The sequence below is a fragment of the Chiloscyllium plagiosum genome, unplaced genomic scaffold (genome assembly GCF_037043375.1).
Source record: "Chiloscyllium plagiosum isolate Xiang-an unplaced genomic scaffold, Cpla_swu_hap1 HiC_scaffold_19, whole genome shotgun sequence".
NCBI classification, from domain to species: Eukaryota; Metazoa; Chordata; class Chondrichthyes; order Orectolobiformes; family Hemiscylliidae; genus Chiloscyllium; species Chiloscyllium plagiosum.
In genome coordinates this window covers 43459148-43483058 of record NW_028270157.1, presented here as the reverse complement: position 1 = coordinate 43483058, position 23911 = coordinate 43459148, and the positions used below count along the sequence as shown (strand labels likewise).

At 44.1% G+C, this 23911-nt stretch overlaps 1 protein-coding gene across 2 annotated transcripts in view; it reads left to right on the top strand.

The window, feature by feature from the left end:
* Positions 1-15100: 15100 nt before the first annotated feature.
* The window catches only part of LOC148146764 (IQ motif and SEC7 domain-containing protein 3-like), a 209459-nt gene continuing 200648 nt past the window's right edge, over positions 15101-23911 (top strand). For both annotated transcript variants that reach the window (XM_087997266.1, XM_087997267.1), the window contains exon 1: positions 15101-15680. In XM_087997266.1, the coding sequence (XP_087853392.1) occupies positions 15328-15680 (353 nt within the window). In that variant the 5' untranslated portion in view covers positions 15101-15327. The remainder of the gene's footprint in view (positions 15681-23911) is intronic.

Below are 23911 nucleotides of genomic sequence, written 5' to 3'. Positions count from 1 at the left end.
AGAGTCATAGGGCAGCACGGAAACAGGCCTATCAGCCTAACCCATCCATGCTGACTAAGTTTCCTAAACTGAACTGGTTGCATTTGCCTGCATTTGGCCCGTATTGTTCTAAACCTTTCCTATCCATGTACCTGTCCAAATGTATTTTAAATATTGTAGTTGTATCTGCCTTCATCACCTCTTCTGGCAACTTGCTCCATATATGCACCATCCTCTGTGTAAAACAGTTGCTCCCCAGGTCCCTTCAAAATCTTTCCCCCCCTTCACCTTAAGCCCTCTTGTTCTCCACCTGTCCACCTTGAGGAAAAAATCCTTGGCTATTCAACTTATCTCTGTCCATCATAATTTTATAAACCTCTATAAGGTCATCCTCAGCCTCGTAAGCTGCAGGGGAAAATGCCTAAGCCTATCCAGCTTCTCCTTATAGCTCAAACTTTCTAGTCTTGGTAACATACTTGTAAATCTTTTTTGCACCCTTTCCAGTTTAATAACATTCTTCCTATAGCAGGGCAACCAGAATTGTACACAGTACTCCAAATGTGGCTTTACCAATGTGTTGTACAGCTGTAACATGACATCCCAACTTCTCAGTTGAGAGTGTTTGCTGGAAAAGCAGAGCAGGTCAGGCAGCATCCGAGGAGCAGGAGAATCGACGTTTCGGGCCAGAGCCCTTCATTGGGAATGAGGCTGGGAGCCTGGGGAGTGGAGAGATAAACGGGAGGTGGGGCCGTGGGTCTGGGGAGAAGGTAGCTAAGAGTGCAATATGATATGTCGGAGAGGAGGGTGGAGCGGATAGATGGGAAGGAAGATTGACAGGTGGGACAGGTCATGAGGATGGTGCTGAGCTGGAAAATTGGAACTGGTTTAAGGTGGGGAGAGAGGAAATGAGGAAACTGGTGAAGTCCACATTAATGCTCTGGAGTTGAAGGATCCTGAGGTGGAAGACAAAGCGTTCTTCCTCCAGGTGTCAGGTGGTGAGGGAGTGAAGATGGAGGAGGCCCATGACCTGCATGTCCTCGGCAGAGTGGAAGTGGGAGTTGAAATGTTAGGCCACGGGGCAGTGGGGTTGATTGGTGCAGGTGTCCCAGAGATGTTCTCTAAAGCGCTCTGCAAGAAGGCGTCCAGTTTCCCCACTTCCAGCACTTCCACACATATCATTTATTGTATCCATTGCTCCCAATGCAGTCTCCTCTACACTGGGGAGATTGGACACCTTCTCGCAGAGCACTTTAGAGAACATCTCCGGGACACCCGCACCAATCAACCCCACCGCCCTGTGGCCGAACATTTCAATTCTCCCTGCCACTCTGCCGAGAACATGCAGGTTTTGGGCGACCTCCACCGCCACTCCCTCACCACCCAACGCCTGGAGGAAGAATGCATTATCTTCTGCCTCGGGACCCTTCAACCCCAGGGCATCAATGTGGACTTCACCAGTTTCCTAATTTCCCCTCCCCCCACCTTACCTCAGTTCCAATCTTCCAACTCAGCACCGCCCACATGACCTGTCCTACCTGCCAATCTTCCTTCCCACCTATCTGCTCTACCCTCCTCTACAACCTTTACCCCCACCTCCATCCACCTATCGCACTCTTAGCTACCTTCTCCCCAGTCCCACCCCTTCCCATTTATCTCTCCACCCCTGAGGCTCCCAGCCTCATTCCTGATGAAGGGGATCTCTAGCATCTGCAGACCTAACTTTCTCCTAGTTGGTCCCAACTTCTGAACTCTGTGTGGATTTGATTTCTGTCAAATTTCCAACTGGGAGAAATCTGTGGTGGGCACATTCTAGGAAATTGACTATTTTACATTGTATTTGGGGGAGGTGATGGCCAAGTGGTTTATCGCTAGACTATTAATCCAGAGACCCAGGTGACTTGGGTTTGAATCCTGCCATGGCAAATGTTGGAATTTGAATTCAATGAAAATCTGGAATTAGGTGTCTAATGATGACCATAAATTCATTGTCAATTGTTGGAAAAACCCATCTGGTTCACTAATGTCCTTCAGGGAAGGAAACTGCCATCTTTACCAGGTCTGGCTTAGATGTGACTCCAGATCCACAGCAATGTGGTTGACTCTTAACTGCCCTCTGGACGATTAGGGATAGACAATAAATGCTGACCTAGCCAGCGACATCCTCATCCCATGAATGAATAAATGAGTATTGTGAATGCTTCTATTAAGTAGTGTATGCACAGAACACAGATTTGCAGTACCACTCCTTTGCAATGCAATGAAACAGCAGTTGCCAGGAATGTCTTCTGTGTTTTCTATGAAGTGCAGCCTAGACATTTATAGACCTACACATCCAGCCATTTCCTGCACACAGCCAAAACCTTGCTTATTGTGGATCCAACAAATAAATGATCATTCATCACCAGCACATGAACTGAACATGCTCCATACATTGTTACCATCGCTTCTTCACATTCTCTTCACCACAGCGATTAATGGCTGAGCGAAGGGCTACTCCACTAGGGAGGGGAAATTCTACCAAAATTGCTCACAGTACACCAGATGTGATCTCACCAGCAACTTGTATTATTGCAGTAAAATTCCATACTCTTATATTACAAACCCTTGAAATAAAATCAGCATTCCAATAGCCTTGCTGATTACCTGCTGTACCTGTGTGATTGGTTTTGCATTATGTTGACAAGTACCCCAAGTTCCTTTGTGTTGCAGCTTTCTGCAGTATATCTCCATTTAAATACTGTTCTCTTTTTTGTTATCCCTTCCAAAATGAACAACAGGGGAATTGGTCTTGCTAACAGGAAGAAGTTGGATTAAGAAATATGGCTAAATGGGACTGGGCTATTTACTGTAGGGATCAGAAAGGGTGTACTATATATGTGAATGGGAAAGTGTTAAGAGAGTACAAAATTATTTTTGAACGAGGATCGCCAAATGGCTAAATTAGCCATTAGTACAATATTAAATATACAAATTGACAGATCATGGAAATGCAGATTTTTAAAAGATTTTTTAAAGATTTCAACCACTGAGTTACTTTTGACTTATTTAAACTACTCAAATGGCACACTGATATCTGGCAGAGAAATTAGTAAAATATGGTGTAGTGCTCTGTAAATTGCTGTATCGGTGCTACCTCGTGCTCCCACGAGGAGGTTGAACAGTTCATCCACTACACTAACACCTTCCACCCCAACCTCAAATTCACCTGGACAGTCTCGGACTCCTCCCTCCCCTCCCTAGACCTTTCTGTTTCTATCTCAGGCGACCGAATCAACACGGACATCTACTACAAACCAACCGACTCCCACAGCTACCTGGACTACACCTCCTCCCATCCTGCCCCCTGTAAAAACGCCATCCCATTCTCCCAATTCCTTCGTCTCCGCCGCATCTGCTCCCAGGAGGACCAGTTCAAAATACGTACAACACAGATGGCCTCCTTCTTCAAGGACCGCAATTTCCCCCCCGATGTGGTCGACGGTGCCCTCCACCGCATCTCCTCCACTTCCCGCTCCTCCGCCCTTGAGCCCCGCCCCTCCAACCGCCACCAGGACAGAACCCCACTGGTCCTCACCTACCACCCCACCAATCTCCATGTACAGCGCATCATCCGCCGTCACTTCCGCCACCTCCAAACAGACCCCAGCACCAAGGATATATTTCCCTCCCCTCCCCTATCAGCTTTCCGTAGAGACCACTCCCTCCGCGACTCCCTTGTCAGATCCACACCCCCCACCGACCCAACCTCCACTCCCGGCACCTTCCCTTGCAACCGCAGGAGGTGCAACACTTGCGCCCACACCTCCCCCCTCACTTATCTCCAAGGCCCCAAAGGAAACTTCCATATCCGCCACAGATTCACCTGCACCTCCAACCACATCATCTACTGCATCCGCTGCAGCCGGTGTGGCCTCCTCTATATTGGGGAGACAGGCCGCCTACTTGCGGAGCGATTCAGAGAGCACCTCTGGGCCACCCGGACGAACCAACCCAACCAACCTGTAGCACAGCATTTCAACTCCCCCTCCCACTCCACCGAGGATATGCAGGTCATTGGACTCATCCACCGCCAAACCACAACAACCCGACGGTCGGAGGAGGAGCGTCTTATCTTCCGACTGGGAACCCTCCAACCGCAGGGGATGAACTTGGACTTCACCAGTTTCTTCATCCCCCCTCCCCCCACCTTGTCTCAGCCGGATCCCTCCAGCCCGGCACCGCCTTCCTGACCTGCAGTCTTCTTCTTGACCTCTCCGCCTCCATCCTACTCCGACCTATCACCCTCACCTTGACCTCTTTCCACCTATCACATTTCCAACACCCCTCCTCCAAGTCCCTCCTCCCTACCTTTTATCTTCTCCTGCTGAACACTCTCTGCTCATTCCTGAAGAAGGGCCTGTGCCCGAAACGTCGAATCTCCTGTTCCCTGGATGCTGCCTGACCTGCTGTGCTGTTCCAGCAATAAAGTTTCAACTTTGATCTCCAGCATCTGCAGACCTCATTTTCTCCTTTGTAAATTGCTCAATAATGTCACCAAAACTGGTCTAAAGAATGCAATAATGAGAAATTGCTGTAGTATTTCACACAGAGAGATTAACTGAGTGTAAATCAAAACAGTCTCCTGGGAATTTAAAAGCATTTCACTAAGGTTTAGTGAGAGATTGTTCAAGGAACGTCATCAAGGGCATAAAGGAGTAGTCCATATGAAGCAGCAACAAGAAACTATTTTTGGTATCCAAAGGTAGATAGCGATGTTGAAGAGCTAATAAAACATGTCAAATGAGTCTCAGAATGAGAAATGATTCAGCCAAATGCTAGAATTCACCCTGTTGACACATTAATTATTGTAATCATTAAAGCTCAAGTTATTGAATTATACTGTTCATACATTTAGTGATGGAAAACCTTTATTTGCATGCATTATTGGGGCACTGTAGTCTTTAAGTTGGTGTTTCTTGAAGTGCTAAATAATGTAATCTAGCTTTAAAGAGAAAATCATCACAGGAGTGGTCGGAGGTAGCAGTTGGGATACAAATTGCATTTGGGCACCAGTGAGCTCAGCATTAATAGTAAACAGAAGCAAAAACTGGGACACTAATTGACAACAATAATGGCCTGAGGGCTAGAAGTATAAATATAGATACAAGTTAGCTTGTAGAGAAGCCATAAGCATTTTTCATATGGGACAAGAATTGCAAATGTTTCAGTGGAATTTATTAGCTATATTTAAGCAGATGCTCAAACTTGGGTTGAAAGGCTACAAAAATAGGATACTTACTCAGGGGCTTTGTACTTGTCAGAGTACAGCATTCATCTCAGGATACTTGTTTTACCAGGAACTTGCTGGAAGAGAAACTTAGTCATTAGTAGTTGAGCACTTTCTAGGAAATTAGCACTTGTGTGGGACATTTCCAATCAACAGGAAATTCTCAGGTTTTGAAGTTGCTATTAAATCTCATAGGTGATTAAAGTATTAATCATAGTATTGGGGTTGCCATAGAGGTAGGATTTGCAATATTCAGGATAAAGTTGATTCCTTTAAGAGAAAGTGACTTGTCTTTGCTTTTAACAGACAGCATTCAGCAGCAGCTGTGAGGTACATAGGCTGACAGGAAGAGAGACAGAGAGAGAGAGAGAGAGAGCTAAGGTATACAGGTAAAATTAAGTTAAAATGTTCAAGCTCGAAAGGTTTTCAGTATATGTTACAGTTAAGCTGCATAAATTTAAGGAGCCAAGTAGGGACGACTTCAGAGTAGACAAATGTGGATCTGCAAAAAGCACAGCAGATCAAGCAGCATCCAAAGAGCAGGAAAACATCGGCCCTCCTGCCCTTTGGATGCTGTTTAATCTGCTGGGCTTTCTCCAGCTCCACATTTTATCGACTCTGACTTTCCAGCATCTGCAGTTCTCACTATCTCCAGACTCCAGAAGACCTGGTATATGCTGACAGGTATGAACTTATATTGTACCATGCCTCAACTACTGAAATATTAAGTATTAATCTTTGTTGTCCAACCTGCCTTGATAGTTTGATAAATTGGTGATTGTCCTTTTTCCAAAAAGTCATTTCCTGACAAGAATTTTCTTATAGTGGAGTTCAGTGCAGAGTCCAAATTATAACGCAGTTGTAACCTTGGTAAAACACAAAGAAACTGTCGGAATAAGTATTTGTCCATTTCTTTGAGGTGGAAGGGATAATTGTTTTGGTCAAGAGCTGTCTTAATTGGATAAATGTTGAGTCTATGCCCAATATCACTAGTGCCAAAATTATTGAGAGTTCGAGAAGCTGGTTTTAAATTTATGGGTTGTTGGAGGTGCTGGTGTCAGATAATGATCCACAGTTTATGTCAGAAGAATTTGAAATATTTCTGTATGAAAATGGAATCAAATGCCCTTGAATATCACAATGTCATCCATATTGAATGGTGCTGAAAAAATAAGAGTAGAGAATACAAAGAGGAATTTGTAGACGCAGTTACGATGACAAACTGGGCAATATTTCTGTGTTTCTTTCTAACACTGATTCAAGAATTTTCTTTTCTCATACAGATTTACCCCTCAGTCTACTCTGAGGGACACCACACCATCAGGGTTATATACAGTAGATTATTTGCTTGGAAAAGAAAATTAGACAAGAGTGCAGGATAAACCAGAGATAATCCAAATTCTTATGAGAACTGAAACAGAAAATTAGTAAGTGAATGTCAAAAGGAAACTGCAAGTTTGCCAATATTGTCACATTAGCAAGTAAAGTGAGTCAGGGTCTTTGACTGAGGCTAATTGATCAATATGACAATCCCAATCATCAAACAAAGTTGATAATCAAAGTTCAGGTTGGGCACAGTCAGAGAGGTTTGACAGAACAGTGTCACACTAATAGAAATGCAAGAATATATACAGACAAAGGAGAAAGAGGCATGATAGAGTAATTGAAAGTATGTCGGAGGAAAGAAGAATAAAAGTGGTTCTTCCCAATATGAAAATTGCTTTGGTAGTTTTGGTCAGTTTTTTTAATTGTGATTACAGTAAAACAGATAACCAACCCCCAACCCATTAAATTTTAGAATTTTTTGTTATTTGGAAATTATATACATTTAGAATTTTATGGTTTCACATATGAGATGTGAAGGAAGAGGGAATGTAATATATCCCAAGATCTGAACATTTTGTTACATTACCTCTTCACTGGGTTGTTGGGATGGTATTAAAAATAGTTAATCTATTAATGTATGCCTGCAACTGATATGTTAATCTAATTCAGTACAAAACAATTTTGAAAGTCACATGATGCCAGGTTATAGTCCAACAGGTTTATTTGAAATCACAAGCTTTAGGAGTGCTACTCCTTCATCAGGTGTAGTCTTTGAAGGAGCAGTCTCTGAAAGCTTGTGATTTCAAATAAACTTGTTGGACTAGAACCTGGTGTTGTGTGACTTCTGACGTTATCCACCACAATTCAACAGTGGCACCTCCACATCATAATAATTTGGTCAGACCTTTTATTTATTAACAAATGGAATGTTAGACCTCAGTTTCTCTCATTCTCTCACATGCATCTTTATTTTGTTGACTTGCCCAATTCTCTTTCGTCTCATTATTTCCATTTTCACTTTTTCTTTCTGTCTAATGGCCTTTATCTCCTCTGTTTTTCTCTTTTTGCCTGTTAGTAGTTTTTCTTTTGTATGTTCATCTTTTCATTTGATAATTTTCTTTCTTTCTCTTTAACTCACCATCTCTGTCTCAAACTGCTTATTATTACAATAACAACAAATGATATTTATAAAGTATTATAAATGTAATAAAATGTTCCAAATATTTCCCCACAATATTATAAAATGAAATATGACATCTAGTAACATAAGGAGATACAAGGTCAGATGATCACAGGGAGGTTAAGAGAATATCTTTAATGAGGAAAAAGAAATGGATAGATGGAGAGAAGGTTTTCCAGAGTTTGGGGCTCAGGAAGCTGATGATGTGTAGGATTGCTCAAAAGGCCAAAAGTAGAGGAAAACAAATAATTCTATAGTATTAAAATCAGCTCAAAGTTCTACAGGGGGAGAGCAAAACAACTTATTTGTATTTATGTTTTCTTTCTGTTCATTAAGATGGCATAGTAGTTGCCAAGAAATTCCAGCTGGATCAGTTTCAATGTGGTCATTAAGCCTTAGCTTGGTTCATTACAATCAGCAATTTAGCAAAATGATGACATTTTCTCTAACAAACCATGAAGAAGCTCCATCTACCTTCTCACCATCAATTCCTTCTCTTGTCAGAGGCATACTGGAAGTAAATTGGATCTATTGGGATTAGAGGTTGGATGGATGGTGGCTGGAGTGAATGTTGGACCAAGACAGGAAATCAGCAACAGTCTTAGATAACTGGATAGAACGTGTAATATGATTGGCTGGCTACATAACAATTGCAAAGCAGCAAGGCCCATTCCGAGCTTTAATGCACAATTTGTGATGGTGGTCATAAAACAGCCTATTTAAAAGGTTGAATTTACTTTTTAAAGGTAGGTTTTGTTCATCCAAGTTCATAGGACCATGAGACATAGGACCAGATGTTGGTCAGATTGATAGACATTATGCCATGGAGAATGCATCATTTCATAATGTTTGACAATTACCTGCCAAGCTTTGTTGAAATATAATCAGCAAGCTGATTCTGATTGGTCAAGGTGTTGCCCTACAAAATTAACCAGCAGATGCTGTCACCTATTGCAGACACAAAGAACATGTACATACATTGCTCCTGTTTAAACTCAACAAGACAGGTGGTATCAATGTGCTGGTTCATTTCTTAGTGCAATGCCTTGACAAATTAGTGTCAACCTACCTGATTTAATTTTTTTTCAAAAAAACCTTAATTGTCAATCATCATTTATGGCCCATTCTCCACCAAAAAGAGATCACTTGCCAATCAGTCAACACTGTTCTTTCATATAGTTTAAATATTAGTGAGTTCTGAGAAGATTCGTAGCTCAGGTCGAGATTCTGGATGTAAGTTTGCTCACTAAGCTGGAAGATTCATTTTCAGATGTTTTGTCACCATACTAGGTATCATCATCAGTGAGTCTCTGGTGAAGCACTGATGTTATGTCCTACTTTCTATTTAAGTATTTAGATTTCCTTGAGTTGCTGATGCAGGAAGTACAGCTGTTCGCAGATGGAGCTCTGTCTGATGGTTTTGGTTTCCCATCCTTGTGCCAGTTTTAGTGTATTGTGCCTATAGATGTAGTGAGCTTTGTGAAGATTTGTAGCTCAGGTTAAGGTTCTGGATGTAAGTTTGCTTACTGAGCTGGAAGGTTCAGTTTCAGCCATTTCGTCACTATACTAGGTAACATCTTCAGTCTGCCTCCGGGTGAAGCGTGGACGCGATATGCTAAAGCTGGCCCAACGATGGAAAACCAATGCCATCGGACAGAGCGCCACCTGCAAACAGCTTTACTTCCTACACGAAATGACGTCACCAACATAAGGAAACCTAAACACATAAATAGAAATTAGGACATAACACCTGCATTTCACCAGAGGCTCACTGATGATGTTACCTAGTAGGGTGACGAAATGGCTGAAACCGAACCTTCCAGCTCAGCGAGCCAACCTACATCCAGTTTAAATACTGTTTTTTCTTTTAAAATTATATTCCTGCAAATTATCCTAATGCAAGATAACAAGTTTCAACAAAGTGGATTTCTTTCAGAAATACTAAAAAGAGTATATGTACTTCATTTAGGACAAAAGAATTACAAATGGGACATCAAAACCAGTTAGATTAGATTAGATTACTTACAGTGTGGAAACAGGCCCTTCGGCCCAACAAGTCCACACCGCCCCAATTGGACATCCTATTAAATCATAGTCAGTGCAATTCACCTGTACTTCTTTGTGAATCACAAACAATTAAGCATTTTATTATCCTCAGCCACAATGACCAAGCTGTTCAATTGAAAATGTTCAATTTCTTATTCCCATTCAAATTTTTGTCCTTGTCCTTTTCCTTTATCTTCTAAGTATTTCTCGAGAACAGCAGCTTCTTAAGAGGAAATAAAAGTAGGAAGTTCTGAAAAATTCAGCAGGTCTGGCAGCATCCATGAAGAGAGAAACAAGGTCAATCTTTCAAACCCACTATGACTACTCTTCTTCTGTTTGTAAGAATGGAGAAGTTATCTCACATAGCATTCCTATTCGCAAATCTTCAAGCTACTTTGTAGGCTACTGCACTTGGACCTGCAAGGAGAGGTTTGTTACCTCTGCCCAGGCAAATCTGATGAAAACTCAAATGGTTTTCATTAGGACATGGGCTACGATATCAACTCCTCCTTACACAGCCTTGTGCAATAGATGGACAAATGAATTGAACCATGCATCCCCATTCTAAGTGATTAAAGAGTTAACAATAATCTAGGTTTGATCAATACATCACATCAGTTGTATGACACTTTGATCTTTTACTATAAATTCTGTGTCCTATGACTCTGCCCCACTAGCTACCTGATGAAGGTGCAGCACTCCAAAAGCTTGTACTTCCAAATAAATCTGTTGATTTATAACTTGGTGTTGTGTGATTCTTAACTTTGTCCATCCCAGTCCAACATCGGCACCTCCACATCATGACAGATTATTGGAGCACGTGAACAGGAACTTCAAACTATTATTCGTCTCCTAAGTTGTGCTTTCTCTCAGTGGGAGTGAGTCTGCAGCTCTTTGGGAATGATGGTGCTAGTACAGAACGGCATCCTGTCCTCCCACTATATTTCCATTTAATTCTCATAACAGTGTTTGAAAGCCAGATGAGGCCAGAGAGCAACAGCTGAGCAGCTCCAGTTTGCAGCTTTACTATTATAGGCTGGAACTCCCACATGTTACCAGTTACAAGTGTGTGGAAGTAACCAACAATATTCAGAGAAGACCACCACCAGCTCTGCCAAAGATGATGGGAAAGTATGTTGTGGACGTAACAGACCAAGTGAACACTCTTTGATAAAAGGCTATATGAGTTGTCACTTGATGCAAACTCCTGTGTTTGGGTGGATGTGGAAACCTCTGTGACTGGGGCACTTTGATCTGTAGAGCTGTTCATGAGTATTTCCTGTCAAAAGGTTAATGGAATACTGTCATTATTATATAATGCAAGGTAAAGAGAGTGGTGTCTGAGGTTACCAGGTTTATGAAAATAAAGTGGATTGGTTTCAGTTTACATGGGAGAGGGCAGAGCTGTTAGCTGAGCTGCTTATGCCTTGCATCTCCAGCTATTGTAATCCATGTTAATGCTCGAAGAATCGCTCCTCAAGAGCAATGATGCACAGATTGCAGTTTGTCCCTGTCCAGAGCACATTGTAATTCACAGAATCACGGAATTGTTATGGTGCAGAAGTAGACTGTTCAACCCATCATCTCTACACTTATTTAGAAACAGTTTAACTTAGCGCCTATTTCTGGACTTCTACCCAAAATTCTGCACAGAGTTTCTGTTCAAATCACCATTCAACATCCTCTTGAATGGTTTAGTTGAACCTGCCTTCACCAGAATTTCATGCAGTACATCTCAGACTCTGTTTACTAGGTGAGAAATTTTTATTTTCCCACTTCATATATTATTGTTTTGTAAAATGTTTTAAACTCTGGTTCTCAATCCTTTCATGAGCAAGAACAGTTTCTTCCTGCTCATTGAACTGAATAAGGTTTATCTGAATGAGGGCAATGAAAAGTTTGCAATATCATCACTTACAGCGCCATCTTAGGTAAAAGTTCCCTAGATACTTAAATATTTGGCATAAAGTAGAAAAAAAAGAAAAACTCAGCACAAGAATAAAAAGGAAAAAAAACTCAATGTACAGTCCTTCCACCCCAGTTCTTGTGGGCACCTAGCCACTAGACCATACCAGGTCAAGTCTCCAGACCTTGGGCAGGCTTCAAAGCCAAGGGCCTTGACTCCAATCTGCATAGGGCCTCGCCTCCCAGCAATGGCCTCAGGTCTGGGATTCGCGTCAATGTGACAGCTTCCAGTCTGGGACTTGCCTCCCGCTATGGCCTTTGGTCTGGGAGTCACCTCCCCGTGATGACCCTCCAGTCTGGGAGTCTCCTCCCCGTGATGGCCCTCGGTCTGGAAGTCAGCTCCCCGCGATGGCCCTCGGTCTGGGAGTCAGCTCCCCGTGATGGCCCTCCGGTCTGGGAGTGTCCTCCCCGTGATGACCCTCGGTCTGGGAGTCAGCTCCCCGCAATGGCCCTCGGTCTGGGAGTCAGCTCCCCGTGATGGCCCTCCGGTCTGGGAGTGTCCTCCCCGTGATGGCCCTCCGGTCTGGGAGTCTCCTCCCTGTGATGGCCCTCGGTCTGGGAGTCAGCTCCGCACGATGGCCCTCGGTCTGGGAGTCACCACTCCGTGATGGCCCTCAGTCTGGGAGTCACCTCCCCGTGATGACCTTCCAGTCTGGGAGTCTCCTCCTCGTGATGGCCCTCCGGTCTGGAAGTGTCCTCCCAGTGATGGCCCTCCGGTCTGGGAGTGTCCTCCCCGTGATGACCCTCCAGTCTGGGAGTCTCCTCCCCGTGATGACCCTCCAGTCTGGGAGTCAGCTCCGCACGATGGCCCTCGGTCTGGGAGTGTCCTCCTCGTGATGGCCCTCGGTCTGGGAGTCAGCTCCCCGCGATGGCCCTCGGTCTGGGAGTCAGCTCCCCGCGATGGCCCTCGGTCTGGGAGTGTCCTCCCCGTGATGACCCTCTGGTCTGGGCATCAGCTCCCCGTGAAGGCCCTCGGTCTGGGAGTCTCCTCCCCGTGATGACCCTCCGGTCTGGGCATCAGCTCCCCGCGATGGCCCTCGGTCTGGGAGTCAGCTCCCCGCGATGGCCCTCGGTCTGGGAGTCAGCTCCCCGCGATGGCCCTCGGTCTGGGAGTCTCCTCCCCGTGATGACCCTCCGGTCTGGGAGTCAGCTCCCCGCGATGGCCCTCGGTCTGGGAGTCAGCTCTGCACGATGGCCCTCAGTCTGGGAGTCAGCTCCGCACGATGGCCCTCGGTCTGGGAGTCAGCTCCGCACGATGGCCCTCAGTCTGGGAGTCAGCTCTGCACGATGGCCCTCGGTCTGGGAGTCAGCTCCACACGATGGCCCTCGGTCTGGGAGTCAGCTCCACACGATGGCCCTCGGTCTGGGAGTCAGCTCCACACGATGGCCCTCAGTCTGGGAGTCAGCTCCGCACGATGGCCCTCAGTCTGGGAGTCAGCTCTGCACGATGGCCCTCCGGTCTGGGAGTCACCTCCCCGTGATGGCACTCGGTCTGGGAGTCAGCTCCCCGCGATGGCCCTCGGTCTGGGAGTCTCCTCTCCGTGATGACCCTCCGGTCTGGGAGTCAGCTCCCCGCGATGGCCCTCAGTCTGGGAGTCAGCTCCGCACGATGGCCCTCAGTCTGGGAGTCAGCTCTGCACGATGGCCCTCGGTCTGGGAGTCAGCTCCACACAATGGCACTCAATCTGGGAGTTAGCTCCCCGCGATGGCCCTCGGTCTGGGAGTCAGCTCCGCACGATGGCCCTCGGTCTGGGAGTCAGCTCCGCACGATGGCCCTCAGTCTGGGAGTCAGCTCCGCACGATGGCCCTCAGTCTGGGAGTCAGCACCGCACGATGGCCCTCGGTCTGGGAGTCAGCTCTGCACGATGGCCCTCGGTCTGGGAGTCAGCTCCACACGATGGCCCTCGGTCTGGGAGTCAGCACCGCACGATGGCCCTCGGTCTGGGAGTCAGCTCCACACGATGGCCCTCAGTCTGGGAGTCAGCTCTGCACGATGGCCCTCGGTCTGGGAGTCAGCTCCGCACGATGGCCCTCCGGTCTGGGAGTCAGCTCCGCACGATGGCCCTCAGTCTGGGAGTCAGCTCCGCACGATAGCCCTCCGGTCTGGGAGCTAGATCCCCGTGACAGCCTCCAGTCCACAAGTTGCCTCTTCCATTCCCATTTGAGTAGGTTTAAAAAGCTTTCAAAAAGTTAGAAGTTATTAAAAAACCAAACAAAAAAAGGAGGAACGCCAACATGGGAGCCCCACTCCATCACCAAAAAATCTGTCTGAACACCTCATGACTTTGAAAGTTTCATCCAATCTTCTCTTAGCTTTACTGTCCTTGAGAAGAACAAGCCCAGCTTCTCCAAGCTTTCTTCATCAGTGAAGTGCCTCATCCTTGAAATCATCAGACCATGAGAATTGGAACAGATATAGCCCATTGGAACCTGCTCTGCCATTGAAGTTGGATCATGGCTGATCTGACATTCCTCATATCCCATTCCTGACATTCTCCTGCTCTTGCCCCAAAGCCCTTGATTCCCCCATTGATCAATAATCTATCTCAGCTTTAAATGTACACAAAGACTCTGCCTCCGCAGCTCTCGGAGACAAACAGTTCCAAAGATTCACACCCTCTGAGAGAAGGAATTCCTCCTCAAATCTCAGTTTTAAATTTGTGCCAATTTATTCTGAGACTATGCCATCTGCTCCTAGATTCTCCCATGAGGGGAAACATCCGATCAGCATGTGTTTCAATGAGATCACCGCTCAATCTTCTAAACTCCAGTGAGTAGAGTCCCAAATTGTTTAGCCTTTGCTCATCAGGCAATCCTTCCAACCAAGGATCATCCTGGTGAACCTTCTCAGAACTGCCTTCAATGAAATTATATCTTTCCTTAAATAGGAAGACCAAAACTGTTCATTGTCAGTCCGGTGTGGTCTCACCAAAAGCTTGTACAGTTGCAGGAAGACTTCCCCACTCTTATATTCAACCCCCCCCCCCCCCTTTAAAACCCCAAAGTACTTCTCCACATTGAATCTCATATGCCATCTGTCCTCCCACTACACCAACACATACTTTTGAAATTCTTGTGTCCTCTCCACAAGTGTACAGTTCTCCCATAGCAATGTTACATGCAAATTATGAAATTGTCCCAAGATCTAGGACATTCGTCCGAAGAAAAACAAGAGTCCGAATACCGACCCCTGGAGGACACTACTTTAAAGTGCAATATTCAGATTCATAGTCCAATATCAGCTTTCCTGCTAATGTTTGCAAACTGAAGGCACAGAGAACGGTCCATGTATTGTCGCCGTGCTTCCACGTGTGACATCTCAAATAAGGAAACAAATAATTGCTATTCATAAGAGGTTTATGCAAATCTTAAGTTTAAAATCAGCCCCTTTTCTGTCGGCATGTGCTTGAATGTGATTCCTTTAACAGGAGGCTTGTGCCTTTAATGAACGCGGCTGTGCGTCAGTTTTCCAGCTGGTCTCGGAGCACAGCAGTATGAGCGGCGAGCAGCAGCAATAGCCTGGTTCCTCACTCTCTGCCTGTTCTCTTCTCGCAGCATCCACACCATGGAGAGCCTGATGGAGAACCCGATGAGGGCAGTGCTCTATCTCAAAGAGTTGACCACCATCGTCCAGAATCAGCAGACCCTCATCCAGACCCAGAGGCACCGGATCCACGAGCTGGAGCTGAAAGTGGAGGAGCTCCTGGAGGAGAACCAGAGCCTCAGAGATCAGCCAGCGAACGGCGGCGGCCACCACCGCCACCACCACCACCACCATCATCATCACCATCAGCAGCAGGAGCAGGAGCAGGAGCAGGAGCAGGAGCAGCAGCGAGATCTCCAGCAACATCACCAGGATCCACAACACAAGCACCCCACCATCAGCAGCACCAGGGCTGTCATCCCCTGCAACCCAGAGTAAGTCCCAGAAAGCCCCTTGCCGCTGAACTTTATCCCCTTCTGTTGATATAAACAAAAGCGTCAAGGACTGTTGGCCAAGGCGCCGCTCAGATCAATTTCTCTCATTTCCCTTCATAGTTCCTGTTAAAGAAACATGTCAATCTCGCGTAAGTAAAAGGGCACCAAATGACTAGCCAGATATAATTAGCAGAATGGATTACTCGGCCAGAAATCCAAGCGGGTCATATTAACATATTGGAGTCTATAGTTTACTCCATCTCTGAGATTTAACACTGATGAACGTTAGGTTACATTTGCTGGCACTGAACCGCCGTCTCCAAACACAGCAATCGCCGCTTACACACATCTGGGGTGGGGGTTAGGTGAATGGTTCAAGAGGCGTCAGCACACATGTACTGTACTGGCTTTGATTTCCGTGTATTTCCTACTGTTTTGTTGAAAGGGTTGAGGAAAAGGCGAGAGCAGCTACAATTGAAGTTAACTTTGAAATAAAGCTGGTTAAATTGGTGTATAAGGAAGTGGGGACAACGATACGGAAGGTACGGTTCTTTGTGAAGTACCGACAAAGGTATTAAAAAACAACGATTCTTGTAAAGCTCAGTTTCGGGGGACGAGTTAAAATAACAACAGGAACTTTAAAATTGTATCTCAATTCCAGACTCTAAGTAGATATTTAAAGAATTAGAGTGCTGGTATGGCAGTTTTGAATATGAACATGTTTATCTTCTTGATTATTATTTGATAGTCACAGGGGCTGTTATAAATCTTTTGGTTTAAATGCTTTCCTGAATCTATACAGGGGTTTTACGGGCTCTTGCCATCTATAAACTCAAAGTTAGTCACGAAATATCTGTCACACCACTCTCTTTCTTAACTCATCCTCCCCGCATCCACAACCCCCCCCCCCCCCCCCCCCCCACCACAGTAAATTGGTTTTAGCTAAAATACCACATTCATATAAAATGAAAATGCTGCTGAAAGTCTGAAACAAAGACAGAAAGCTAGAAATACGCACCAGGTCAGATTTCATCTGTGGAGCGATTTACAGTTAATATTTGAGCTATGATCTTTCATCAGTTCTGAAAGATCATTGATGTGAAACATTAATCTGTTTTTTCTCTCCACAGATGCTACTTGACTTGCTGAGCCTTTCCAGAATTTTGTGTTTTAATGTGAAGTTGCAAAGATGGTCTTGCAGGTTATGCAGTGATGTGAATATGGCATAATATTGATGTGAATATTGCAATATTGATAATATTGCATTTCTGTCACTACTAATGATTAGTTGTATTATTTATAAATATATACATGCTCAAAACATAAATGCTTATTTTGCTTTGGTCAAACACTGTGTTAATCAAAAAAACTTGGATAAATTCCTCTTTCTTTCACGTTGGCCATAGACAATTTGTCTTTCAACTAAATGCATTACTTTTCTCTTTGGCTTACTTTTGCCTCTGCTTTGTTTCATCGTTTTGCTATGATTGTTTTTTCAACTGTTTCATTATCTATCTTGTCCTTTCTGTCTGATACTGTCCATTACTCTCAGTATTAATGTAAGCTCATCTCTTTGCTTTCTAACTTTCTATGCTGATGTTGTATCAGTGTACATGTTTCAATTTACTTTCGTCTCTTCCAGTTTTAAGAGTCATTGAGATGTACAGCATGAAAACAGATCCTTTGGTCCAACTCGTCCATGCTGACCACATATCCCAACCTCATCTAGTCCTATTTGCCAGCACTTGGCCCATATCCCTCTAAACCCTTCCTATTCATATGCCCATGCAGTTGCCGTTTAAATAATGCAATTGTACCAGCCCCCACCACTTCCTCTGGTAGCTTATTCCATACGCACACCATCCTCTGCATGAACAAGTTGCCCCTTAGGTCCCTTTTATATCTTTTGCCTCTCACCCTAAACCTATGCCCTCTAGTTCTGGACTTCCCCACCCCAGGGAAAAGACTTTGTCTATTTATCCTATCCAAGCCCCTCATGATTTTATAAACCTCTGTGGTCACCCCTCAGCCTCTGACGCTCAAGGGTAAACAGCCCCACCCTATCCTGCCTCTCCCTATAGCTCAAATCCTCCAATCCTGGCAATATCTTTGTAAATCTTTTCTGAACCCTTTCAAGTTTCACATAATCCTTCCGATAGGAAAGACATCAGAATTGCATGCAATATTCCAAAAGTGGCCTAACCAACATCCTGTTCAGCCACAACATGATCTCCCAACTCCTATACTCAATATCCTGATTAATAAGGGAAAGTATACCAAATGCCTTCTTCACTATCCTATTTACCTGCAACTGTACTTTCAAGGAGCTATGAACCTGCTCTCCAAGGTCTCTTTGTTCAGCAACACTCCCTAGGATCTTACCATTAAGTGCATAAGTTCTGCTAAGATTTGCTTTCCCAAAATGCAGCACCTCACATTTATCTAAATTAAACTCCATCCGCCACTCCTTAGCCCATTGGCCCATCTGATCAAGATCCCATTGTAATCTGAGGTAACCCTCTTTGCTGTCCACTACACCTCCAATTTGTAATCTGTAAATTTACTAACTATACCTCCTATGTTCATATCCAAATCATTTATATAAATGACAAAAAGTAGTGGCACTCCACTGGTCACAGGCCTCCAGTCAGAAAAGCAACCCTCCACCACCACCCTCTGTCTTCAAGCCAGTTCTGCATGCAAATGGCTAGTTCTCCCTGTATTCCATGAGATCTAACCTTGCTAACCAGTCTCCCATGGGGAACCTTGTTGAATGCCTTACTGAAGTCCATATAGATCACATCAACCCATCTGCCCTCATCAATCCTCTTTGTTACATCTTCAAAAAACTCAATCAAGTTTGTGAGACATGATTTCCCAGGCACAAAGCCATGTGACTATCCATAATCAGTCCTTGCCTTTCCAAGTACGTGTAAATCCTGACCGTCAGGATTCCCTCCACCAACTTGCCAACCACCGATGTCAGGCTCACCGGTCTATAGTTCCCTCGCTTGTCCTTACCACCTTTCTTAAATAGTGGCATCACGTTAGACAACCTCCAGTCTTCTGGCACCTCATCTGTGACTAATATGATACAAATATCTCAGCAAGAGGCTCAGCAATCACTTCTCTAGCTTCCCACAGAGTTCTAGGGTACACCTGATCCGGTCCTGGGGATTTATCCATCTTTATGCATTTCAAGACAACCAGCACCTCCTCCTCTGCAATATGGGCATTTTTCAAGATGCCACCATCTATTTGCCCACATTTTATATCACTCATGTCCTTCTCCACAGTAAACACTGATGCAAAATACTTGTTTAGTATCTCCCCCCCACCTCTCCTGCGGCTCCACACAAAGCAGGCAGGAACAAAGCAGAGAACAAAGGTAGGACTGATAAATTAGACTGCATTTACTTCAATGCAAGAGGACTAACAGGGAAGGCAGATGAACTCAGGGAGAAAGTGAGGTCTGCAGATGCTGGAGATCAAAGTTGAAACTTTATTGCTGGAACAGCACAGCAGGTCAGGCAGCATCCAGGGAACAGGAGATTCGACGTTTCGGGCACAGGCCCTTCCTCATTCCTGAGGAAGGGTCTGTGCCCGAAACATCGAATCTCCTGTTCCCTGGATGCTGCCTGACCTGCTGTGCTGTTCCAGCAATAAAGTTTCAACAGATGAACTCAGGGCATGGTTAGGAACATGGAACCGGGATATCATAGCAATTACAGAGACGTGGCTCAGAAACAAACAACTTAATATTCCAGGATACAAATGCTACAGGAAGGATAGAAAGGAAGGCCATTGAGGAGGGGGAGTGGTGTTGTTGATAAGGGATAGCTTTACAGCTGTACTGAAGGAGGATATTCCTGGGAATGCATCCAGGGAAGCTATTTGGGAGGAATTGAGAAATAAGAAAGGGATGATCACCTTATTGGGATTGTATTATCGACCCCCTAATAGCCAATGGGAAATTGTGGGACAAATTGGTAAAGAATTTTGGTTATCTGTAAGAATAATAGGGTGGTTATGGTAGGGGATTTTAACTTGCCAAACATAGACTGGGACTGCCATAGTGTTAGGGGTTTAGATGGAGAGGAATTTGTGAAGAGTAAATGAGAAAAGTCTCTCATTCAGTGTGTGGATGTACCGACTAGAGAATGTGCAAAACCCGACCTACTCTTGGGAATAAGGCAGGGCAGGTGACTGAGGTGTCAGTGGGGGAGCACTTTGAGGCCAGTGACCACAATTCTATTACTTTTAAAATAGTGATGGAAAAGGAATGACCAGATCTAACAGTTGAAGCTGTAAATTGGAGGAAGGCTATTTTTGATGATATTAGGCAAGAACTTTCAAAAGCAAATAAGGTGCAGATGTTTGCAGGTAAAGGGATGACTGGAAAATGGGAAGCCTTCAGAAATGAGATAATGAGAGTCCAGAGACCGTTAGGGTGAAAGGAAAGGCTGGTAGGTGTAGGGAATGCTGGGTGACGAGATATATTGAGAGTTTGGTTAAGAAAAAGAAGGAAGCATATGTCAGGCATAGACAGGAGAGATCGAGTGATCCTTGAAGAGTATAAAAGCAGTAGGAGTATACTTAAGAGCGAAATCAGGTGGACAAAAAGGGGATATGAGATAGCTTTGGCAAATAGGGTTAAATTTGTAATTTACAAATACATTAAGGACAAAAGGGTAACTAGGGAGCGTGATTGGGCCCACCTTGTTTACTTGTGTCTCCATCTTTTCTTTATCACTTTTTCACCCCCATTGCTTTGCTTGTATCTCTCATATTCTGCACCTGTTATCCTAGTCTCCACCTATTTCTCCTCCCTGATTATTTTGTTCCAAAAACACTTAAGTTTTCAATGGCTGTTCCGATTGGATTTCATGTCCACAATGGATCTGTCTGTCATTTTCTGCCATTGTTTTTGCCGTTCAAATGTGCGGAGGATTTTGTAAAAGAAAAAAAAAATCAGTGTTTCTAGAGACTATGTCTCTGACATGCCCTCACAGGGCATTAGTATGTTTCCTGCACTGCAACTGAACTTGCTGAATTATAGACTGATTTCAGCATAAGAAGAGGCCATTTGGTCTGTCATACCTGTGCTAGCTTTCTGCAAGATTAATTCAGCTTATTCCACTTCCCAACCTTTTCCGTGTGTTGCTGTAATCTTCGTGAGCTTATCCAATGCCCTTTTGAAGTCCACAACTGCATCTGCTTCCAATCCATCAAGGGATTGAGGTGTTTATCATGCTCCTTCTTTGCTCTTGCACTGTAAAACTTAATTTAATAACAAAAAATAATATCACAGATTTTATTGATAATTGAAGTATACATGGAAATTTCATGGGATCGCACCTTATTTATTCTATTCTACTTCTGGCTCCTTGAGCAAATGGTTAAATTGAAGTGAATTAGAGTTTAGTGTTAGAAAGCTTTTGCTCAATTCCAAGTAATTCAGTCTTCATTTGATTGCAGAAACTGAGTGGACTACAAATTCCTAATTATTATTTAAATATTTATTAGTATTTTGTGAACTGCATACTAGGGGCTAATGACGATCACACATTTTAAATCATTTTTTATATTGGAGCTGCAAGAGTATTATTTCTCTGATGGGAGTCATTGTCTATTAGATAGAATTTTTGGGGGGGCTGATCCTTCACAGGGTGGTGAAGAAAGTATTTGGTATGCTTGCCTTCATTGGTCAGAACATTGACTATAGGAGTTGGCACATCATATTGCGGCTGTACAGGATGCTGCTGAGGCCACATTTGGAATACTACATACAATTCTGATCGCCCTAGGAAGGATGTTGTTGAACAGTTACAAGGATGTTGCCTGGACAGGAGGGTTTGAGTTATAGGGAGAGGGTGAATAAGCTGGGGCTCTTTTTCCCTGGAGCATCGGGGGCTCAGGAGTGACCTTATAGAGGTTTATAAAATCATGAAGGGCATGGATAGGGTAAATAGACAGTCTTTTTCCTAAGCTGAGGGGGTCTAAAACTGGAGGGCAAAGGTTTAAGGTGAGAGGGGAAAGATTTAAAAAAGACCTGAGGTGTAACTTTTTCACACAGAGGGCGGTATGTGTATGGATGCCAGAGGAAGTGGTGGAGGCTGGTAATTACAACGTTTAAATGATATCTGGATGGTTATATGAATAGGAAGAGCTTAGAGGATATAGGCCATGCTGGCAAATAGACTAGGTCAGATTGGGATGTCTGGTAATCATGGATAAATTGGACTGAAGAGTCTGTTCCTGTGCTGTATTGACTTTATGACTATTTCCCAATAACCAAGAATGTCCAAAATATATGAGAATGAGGCAAATAGAGTCAGAGAGTCATAGAGTCATAGAGATGTACAGCATGGAAACAGACCCTTCGGTCCAACCTATCCATGCCGACCAGATATCCCAACCCAATCTCGTTCCACCTGCCAGCACCCGGCCCATATCCCTCCAAAACCTTCCTATTCATATACCCATCCAAATGCCTCTTAAATGTTGCATTTGTACCAGCCTCCACCACATCCCCTGGCAGCTCATTCCATATACGTACCACCCTCTGTGTGAAAAAGTTGTCCCTTACATCTCTTTTATATCTTTGCCCTCTTCCCCTAAACCTATGCCCTCTAGTTCTGGACTCCCTGATCCCAGGGAAAAGACTTTGTCTATTTATCCTATCCATGCCCCTCATAATTTTGTAAACCTCTAACAAGGTCACAAGGTCACCCCTCAGCCTCCAACGCTCCAGGGAAAACAGCCCCAGCATGTTCAGCTTCTCCCTATAGCTCAAATCCTCCAACCCTGGCAACATCCTTATAAATCTTTTCTGAACTCTTTCAAGTTTAAAACATCTTTACGATAGGAGGGAGACCAGAATTGCACACAATATTCCAACAGTATCCTGTACAGCCGCAACATGACCTCCCAATTCCTGTACTCAATACTCTGACCAATAAAGGAAAGTATACCAAACGCCTTCTTCACTATCCTATCTACCTGCGACTCCACTTTCAAGGAGCTATGAACCTGCACTCAAAGGTCTCTTTGTTCAGCAACACTCCCTAGGACCTTACCATTAAGTGTATAAGTCCTGCTAAGATTTGCTTTCCCAAAATGCAGCACCTTGCATTTATCTGAATTAAACTCCATCTGCCATTTCTCAGCCCATTGGCCCATCTGGTCCAGATCCTCTTATAATCTGAGGTAACCCTCTTCGCTGTCCACTAACCTCCAATTTTGGTGTCATCTGCAAACTTACTAACCGTACCTCTTATGCTTGCATCCAAATCATTTATGTAAATGTCAAAAAGGAGAGGACCCAGCACCAATCCTTGTGGCACTCCACTGGTCACAGGCTTCCAATCTGAAAAACAACCCTCCACCACCACCCTCTGTCTTCTACCTTTGAGCCAGTTCTGTATCCAAATGGCTAGTTCTCCCTGTATTCCATGAGATCTAACCTTGCTAATCAGTCTCCAATGGGGAACCTTGTCGAAAGCCTTACTGAAGTCCATATAGATCACATCTACTGCTCTGCCCTCATCAACCTTCTTTGTTATTTTATGATGTACTCTGGATTTCCCCATCCTAAGATGCATAAGGCCATAATGAAAACCATACACACTGTGATAATTTTTGATGGTAACCTGTAGTCACATTTCGTATTTCATAATGCACTTATTGAAAAGGAACTTTACACAAATTGTGTAAAGTGCTACAATATCTTTCTCCGCAATACTATGACAATTTATTTACAATGTTTAATTCATTGTCAGAAAATTATTTGTTTTGCTGTGATGCTCAGACGGCTTTATTTTTAAATATTGCAATTGAATGTTCCACCCCACTAATCCTAACCCTAACCTTAACCCACTGAATGTTTGCTGATTCTAATTTAACCAAATGCTTCTACTATTTTAGAGTGTACAATAGTAATCCTGTAGTATGTTACTGGCAAAATTAGTCTTCTGAAGAATGTATGCATAATAATTTTACATCAACAAGTACAGCAAAAGCTGTACAAATGCTGCCATTGTTTAGTTCATGTGTCCTTCAATGTTGGTTCATATGCATACTATGAACAGGTAAAAGAGTATCATTTCTTCTCATCTGATACTGCACACTTTGTTCCTCAGTATTAGTTCCCATATATGCACAACATATCATTGTATAAAATCTGTGGCGTTCTTGTCCATTTTTTATTAAGTTAGCCTGTGCACTGCTTT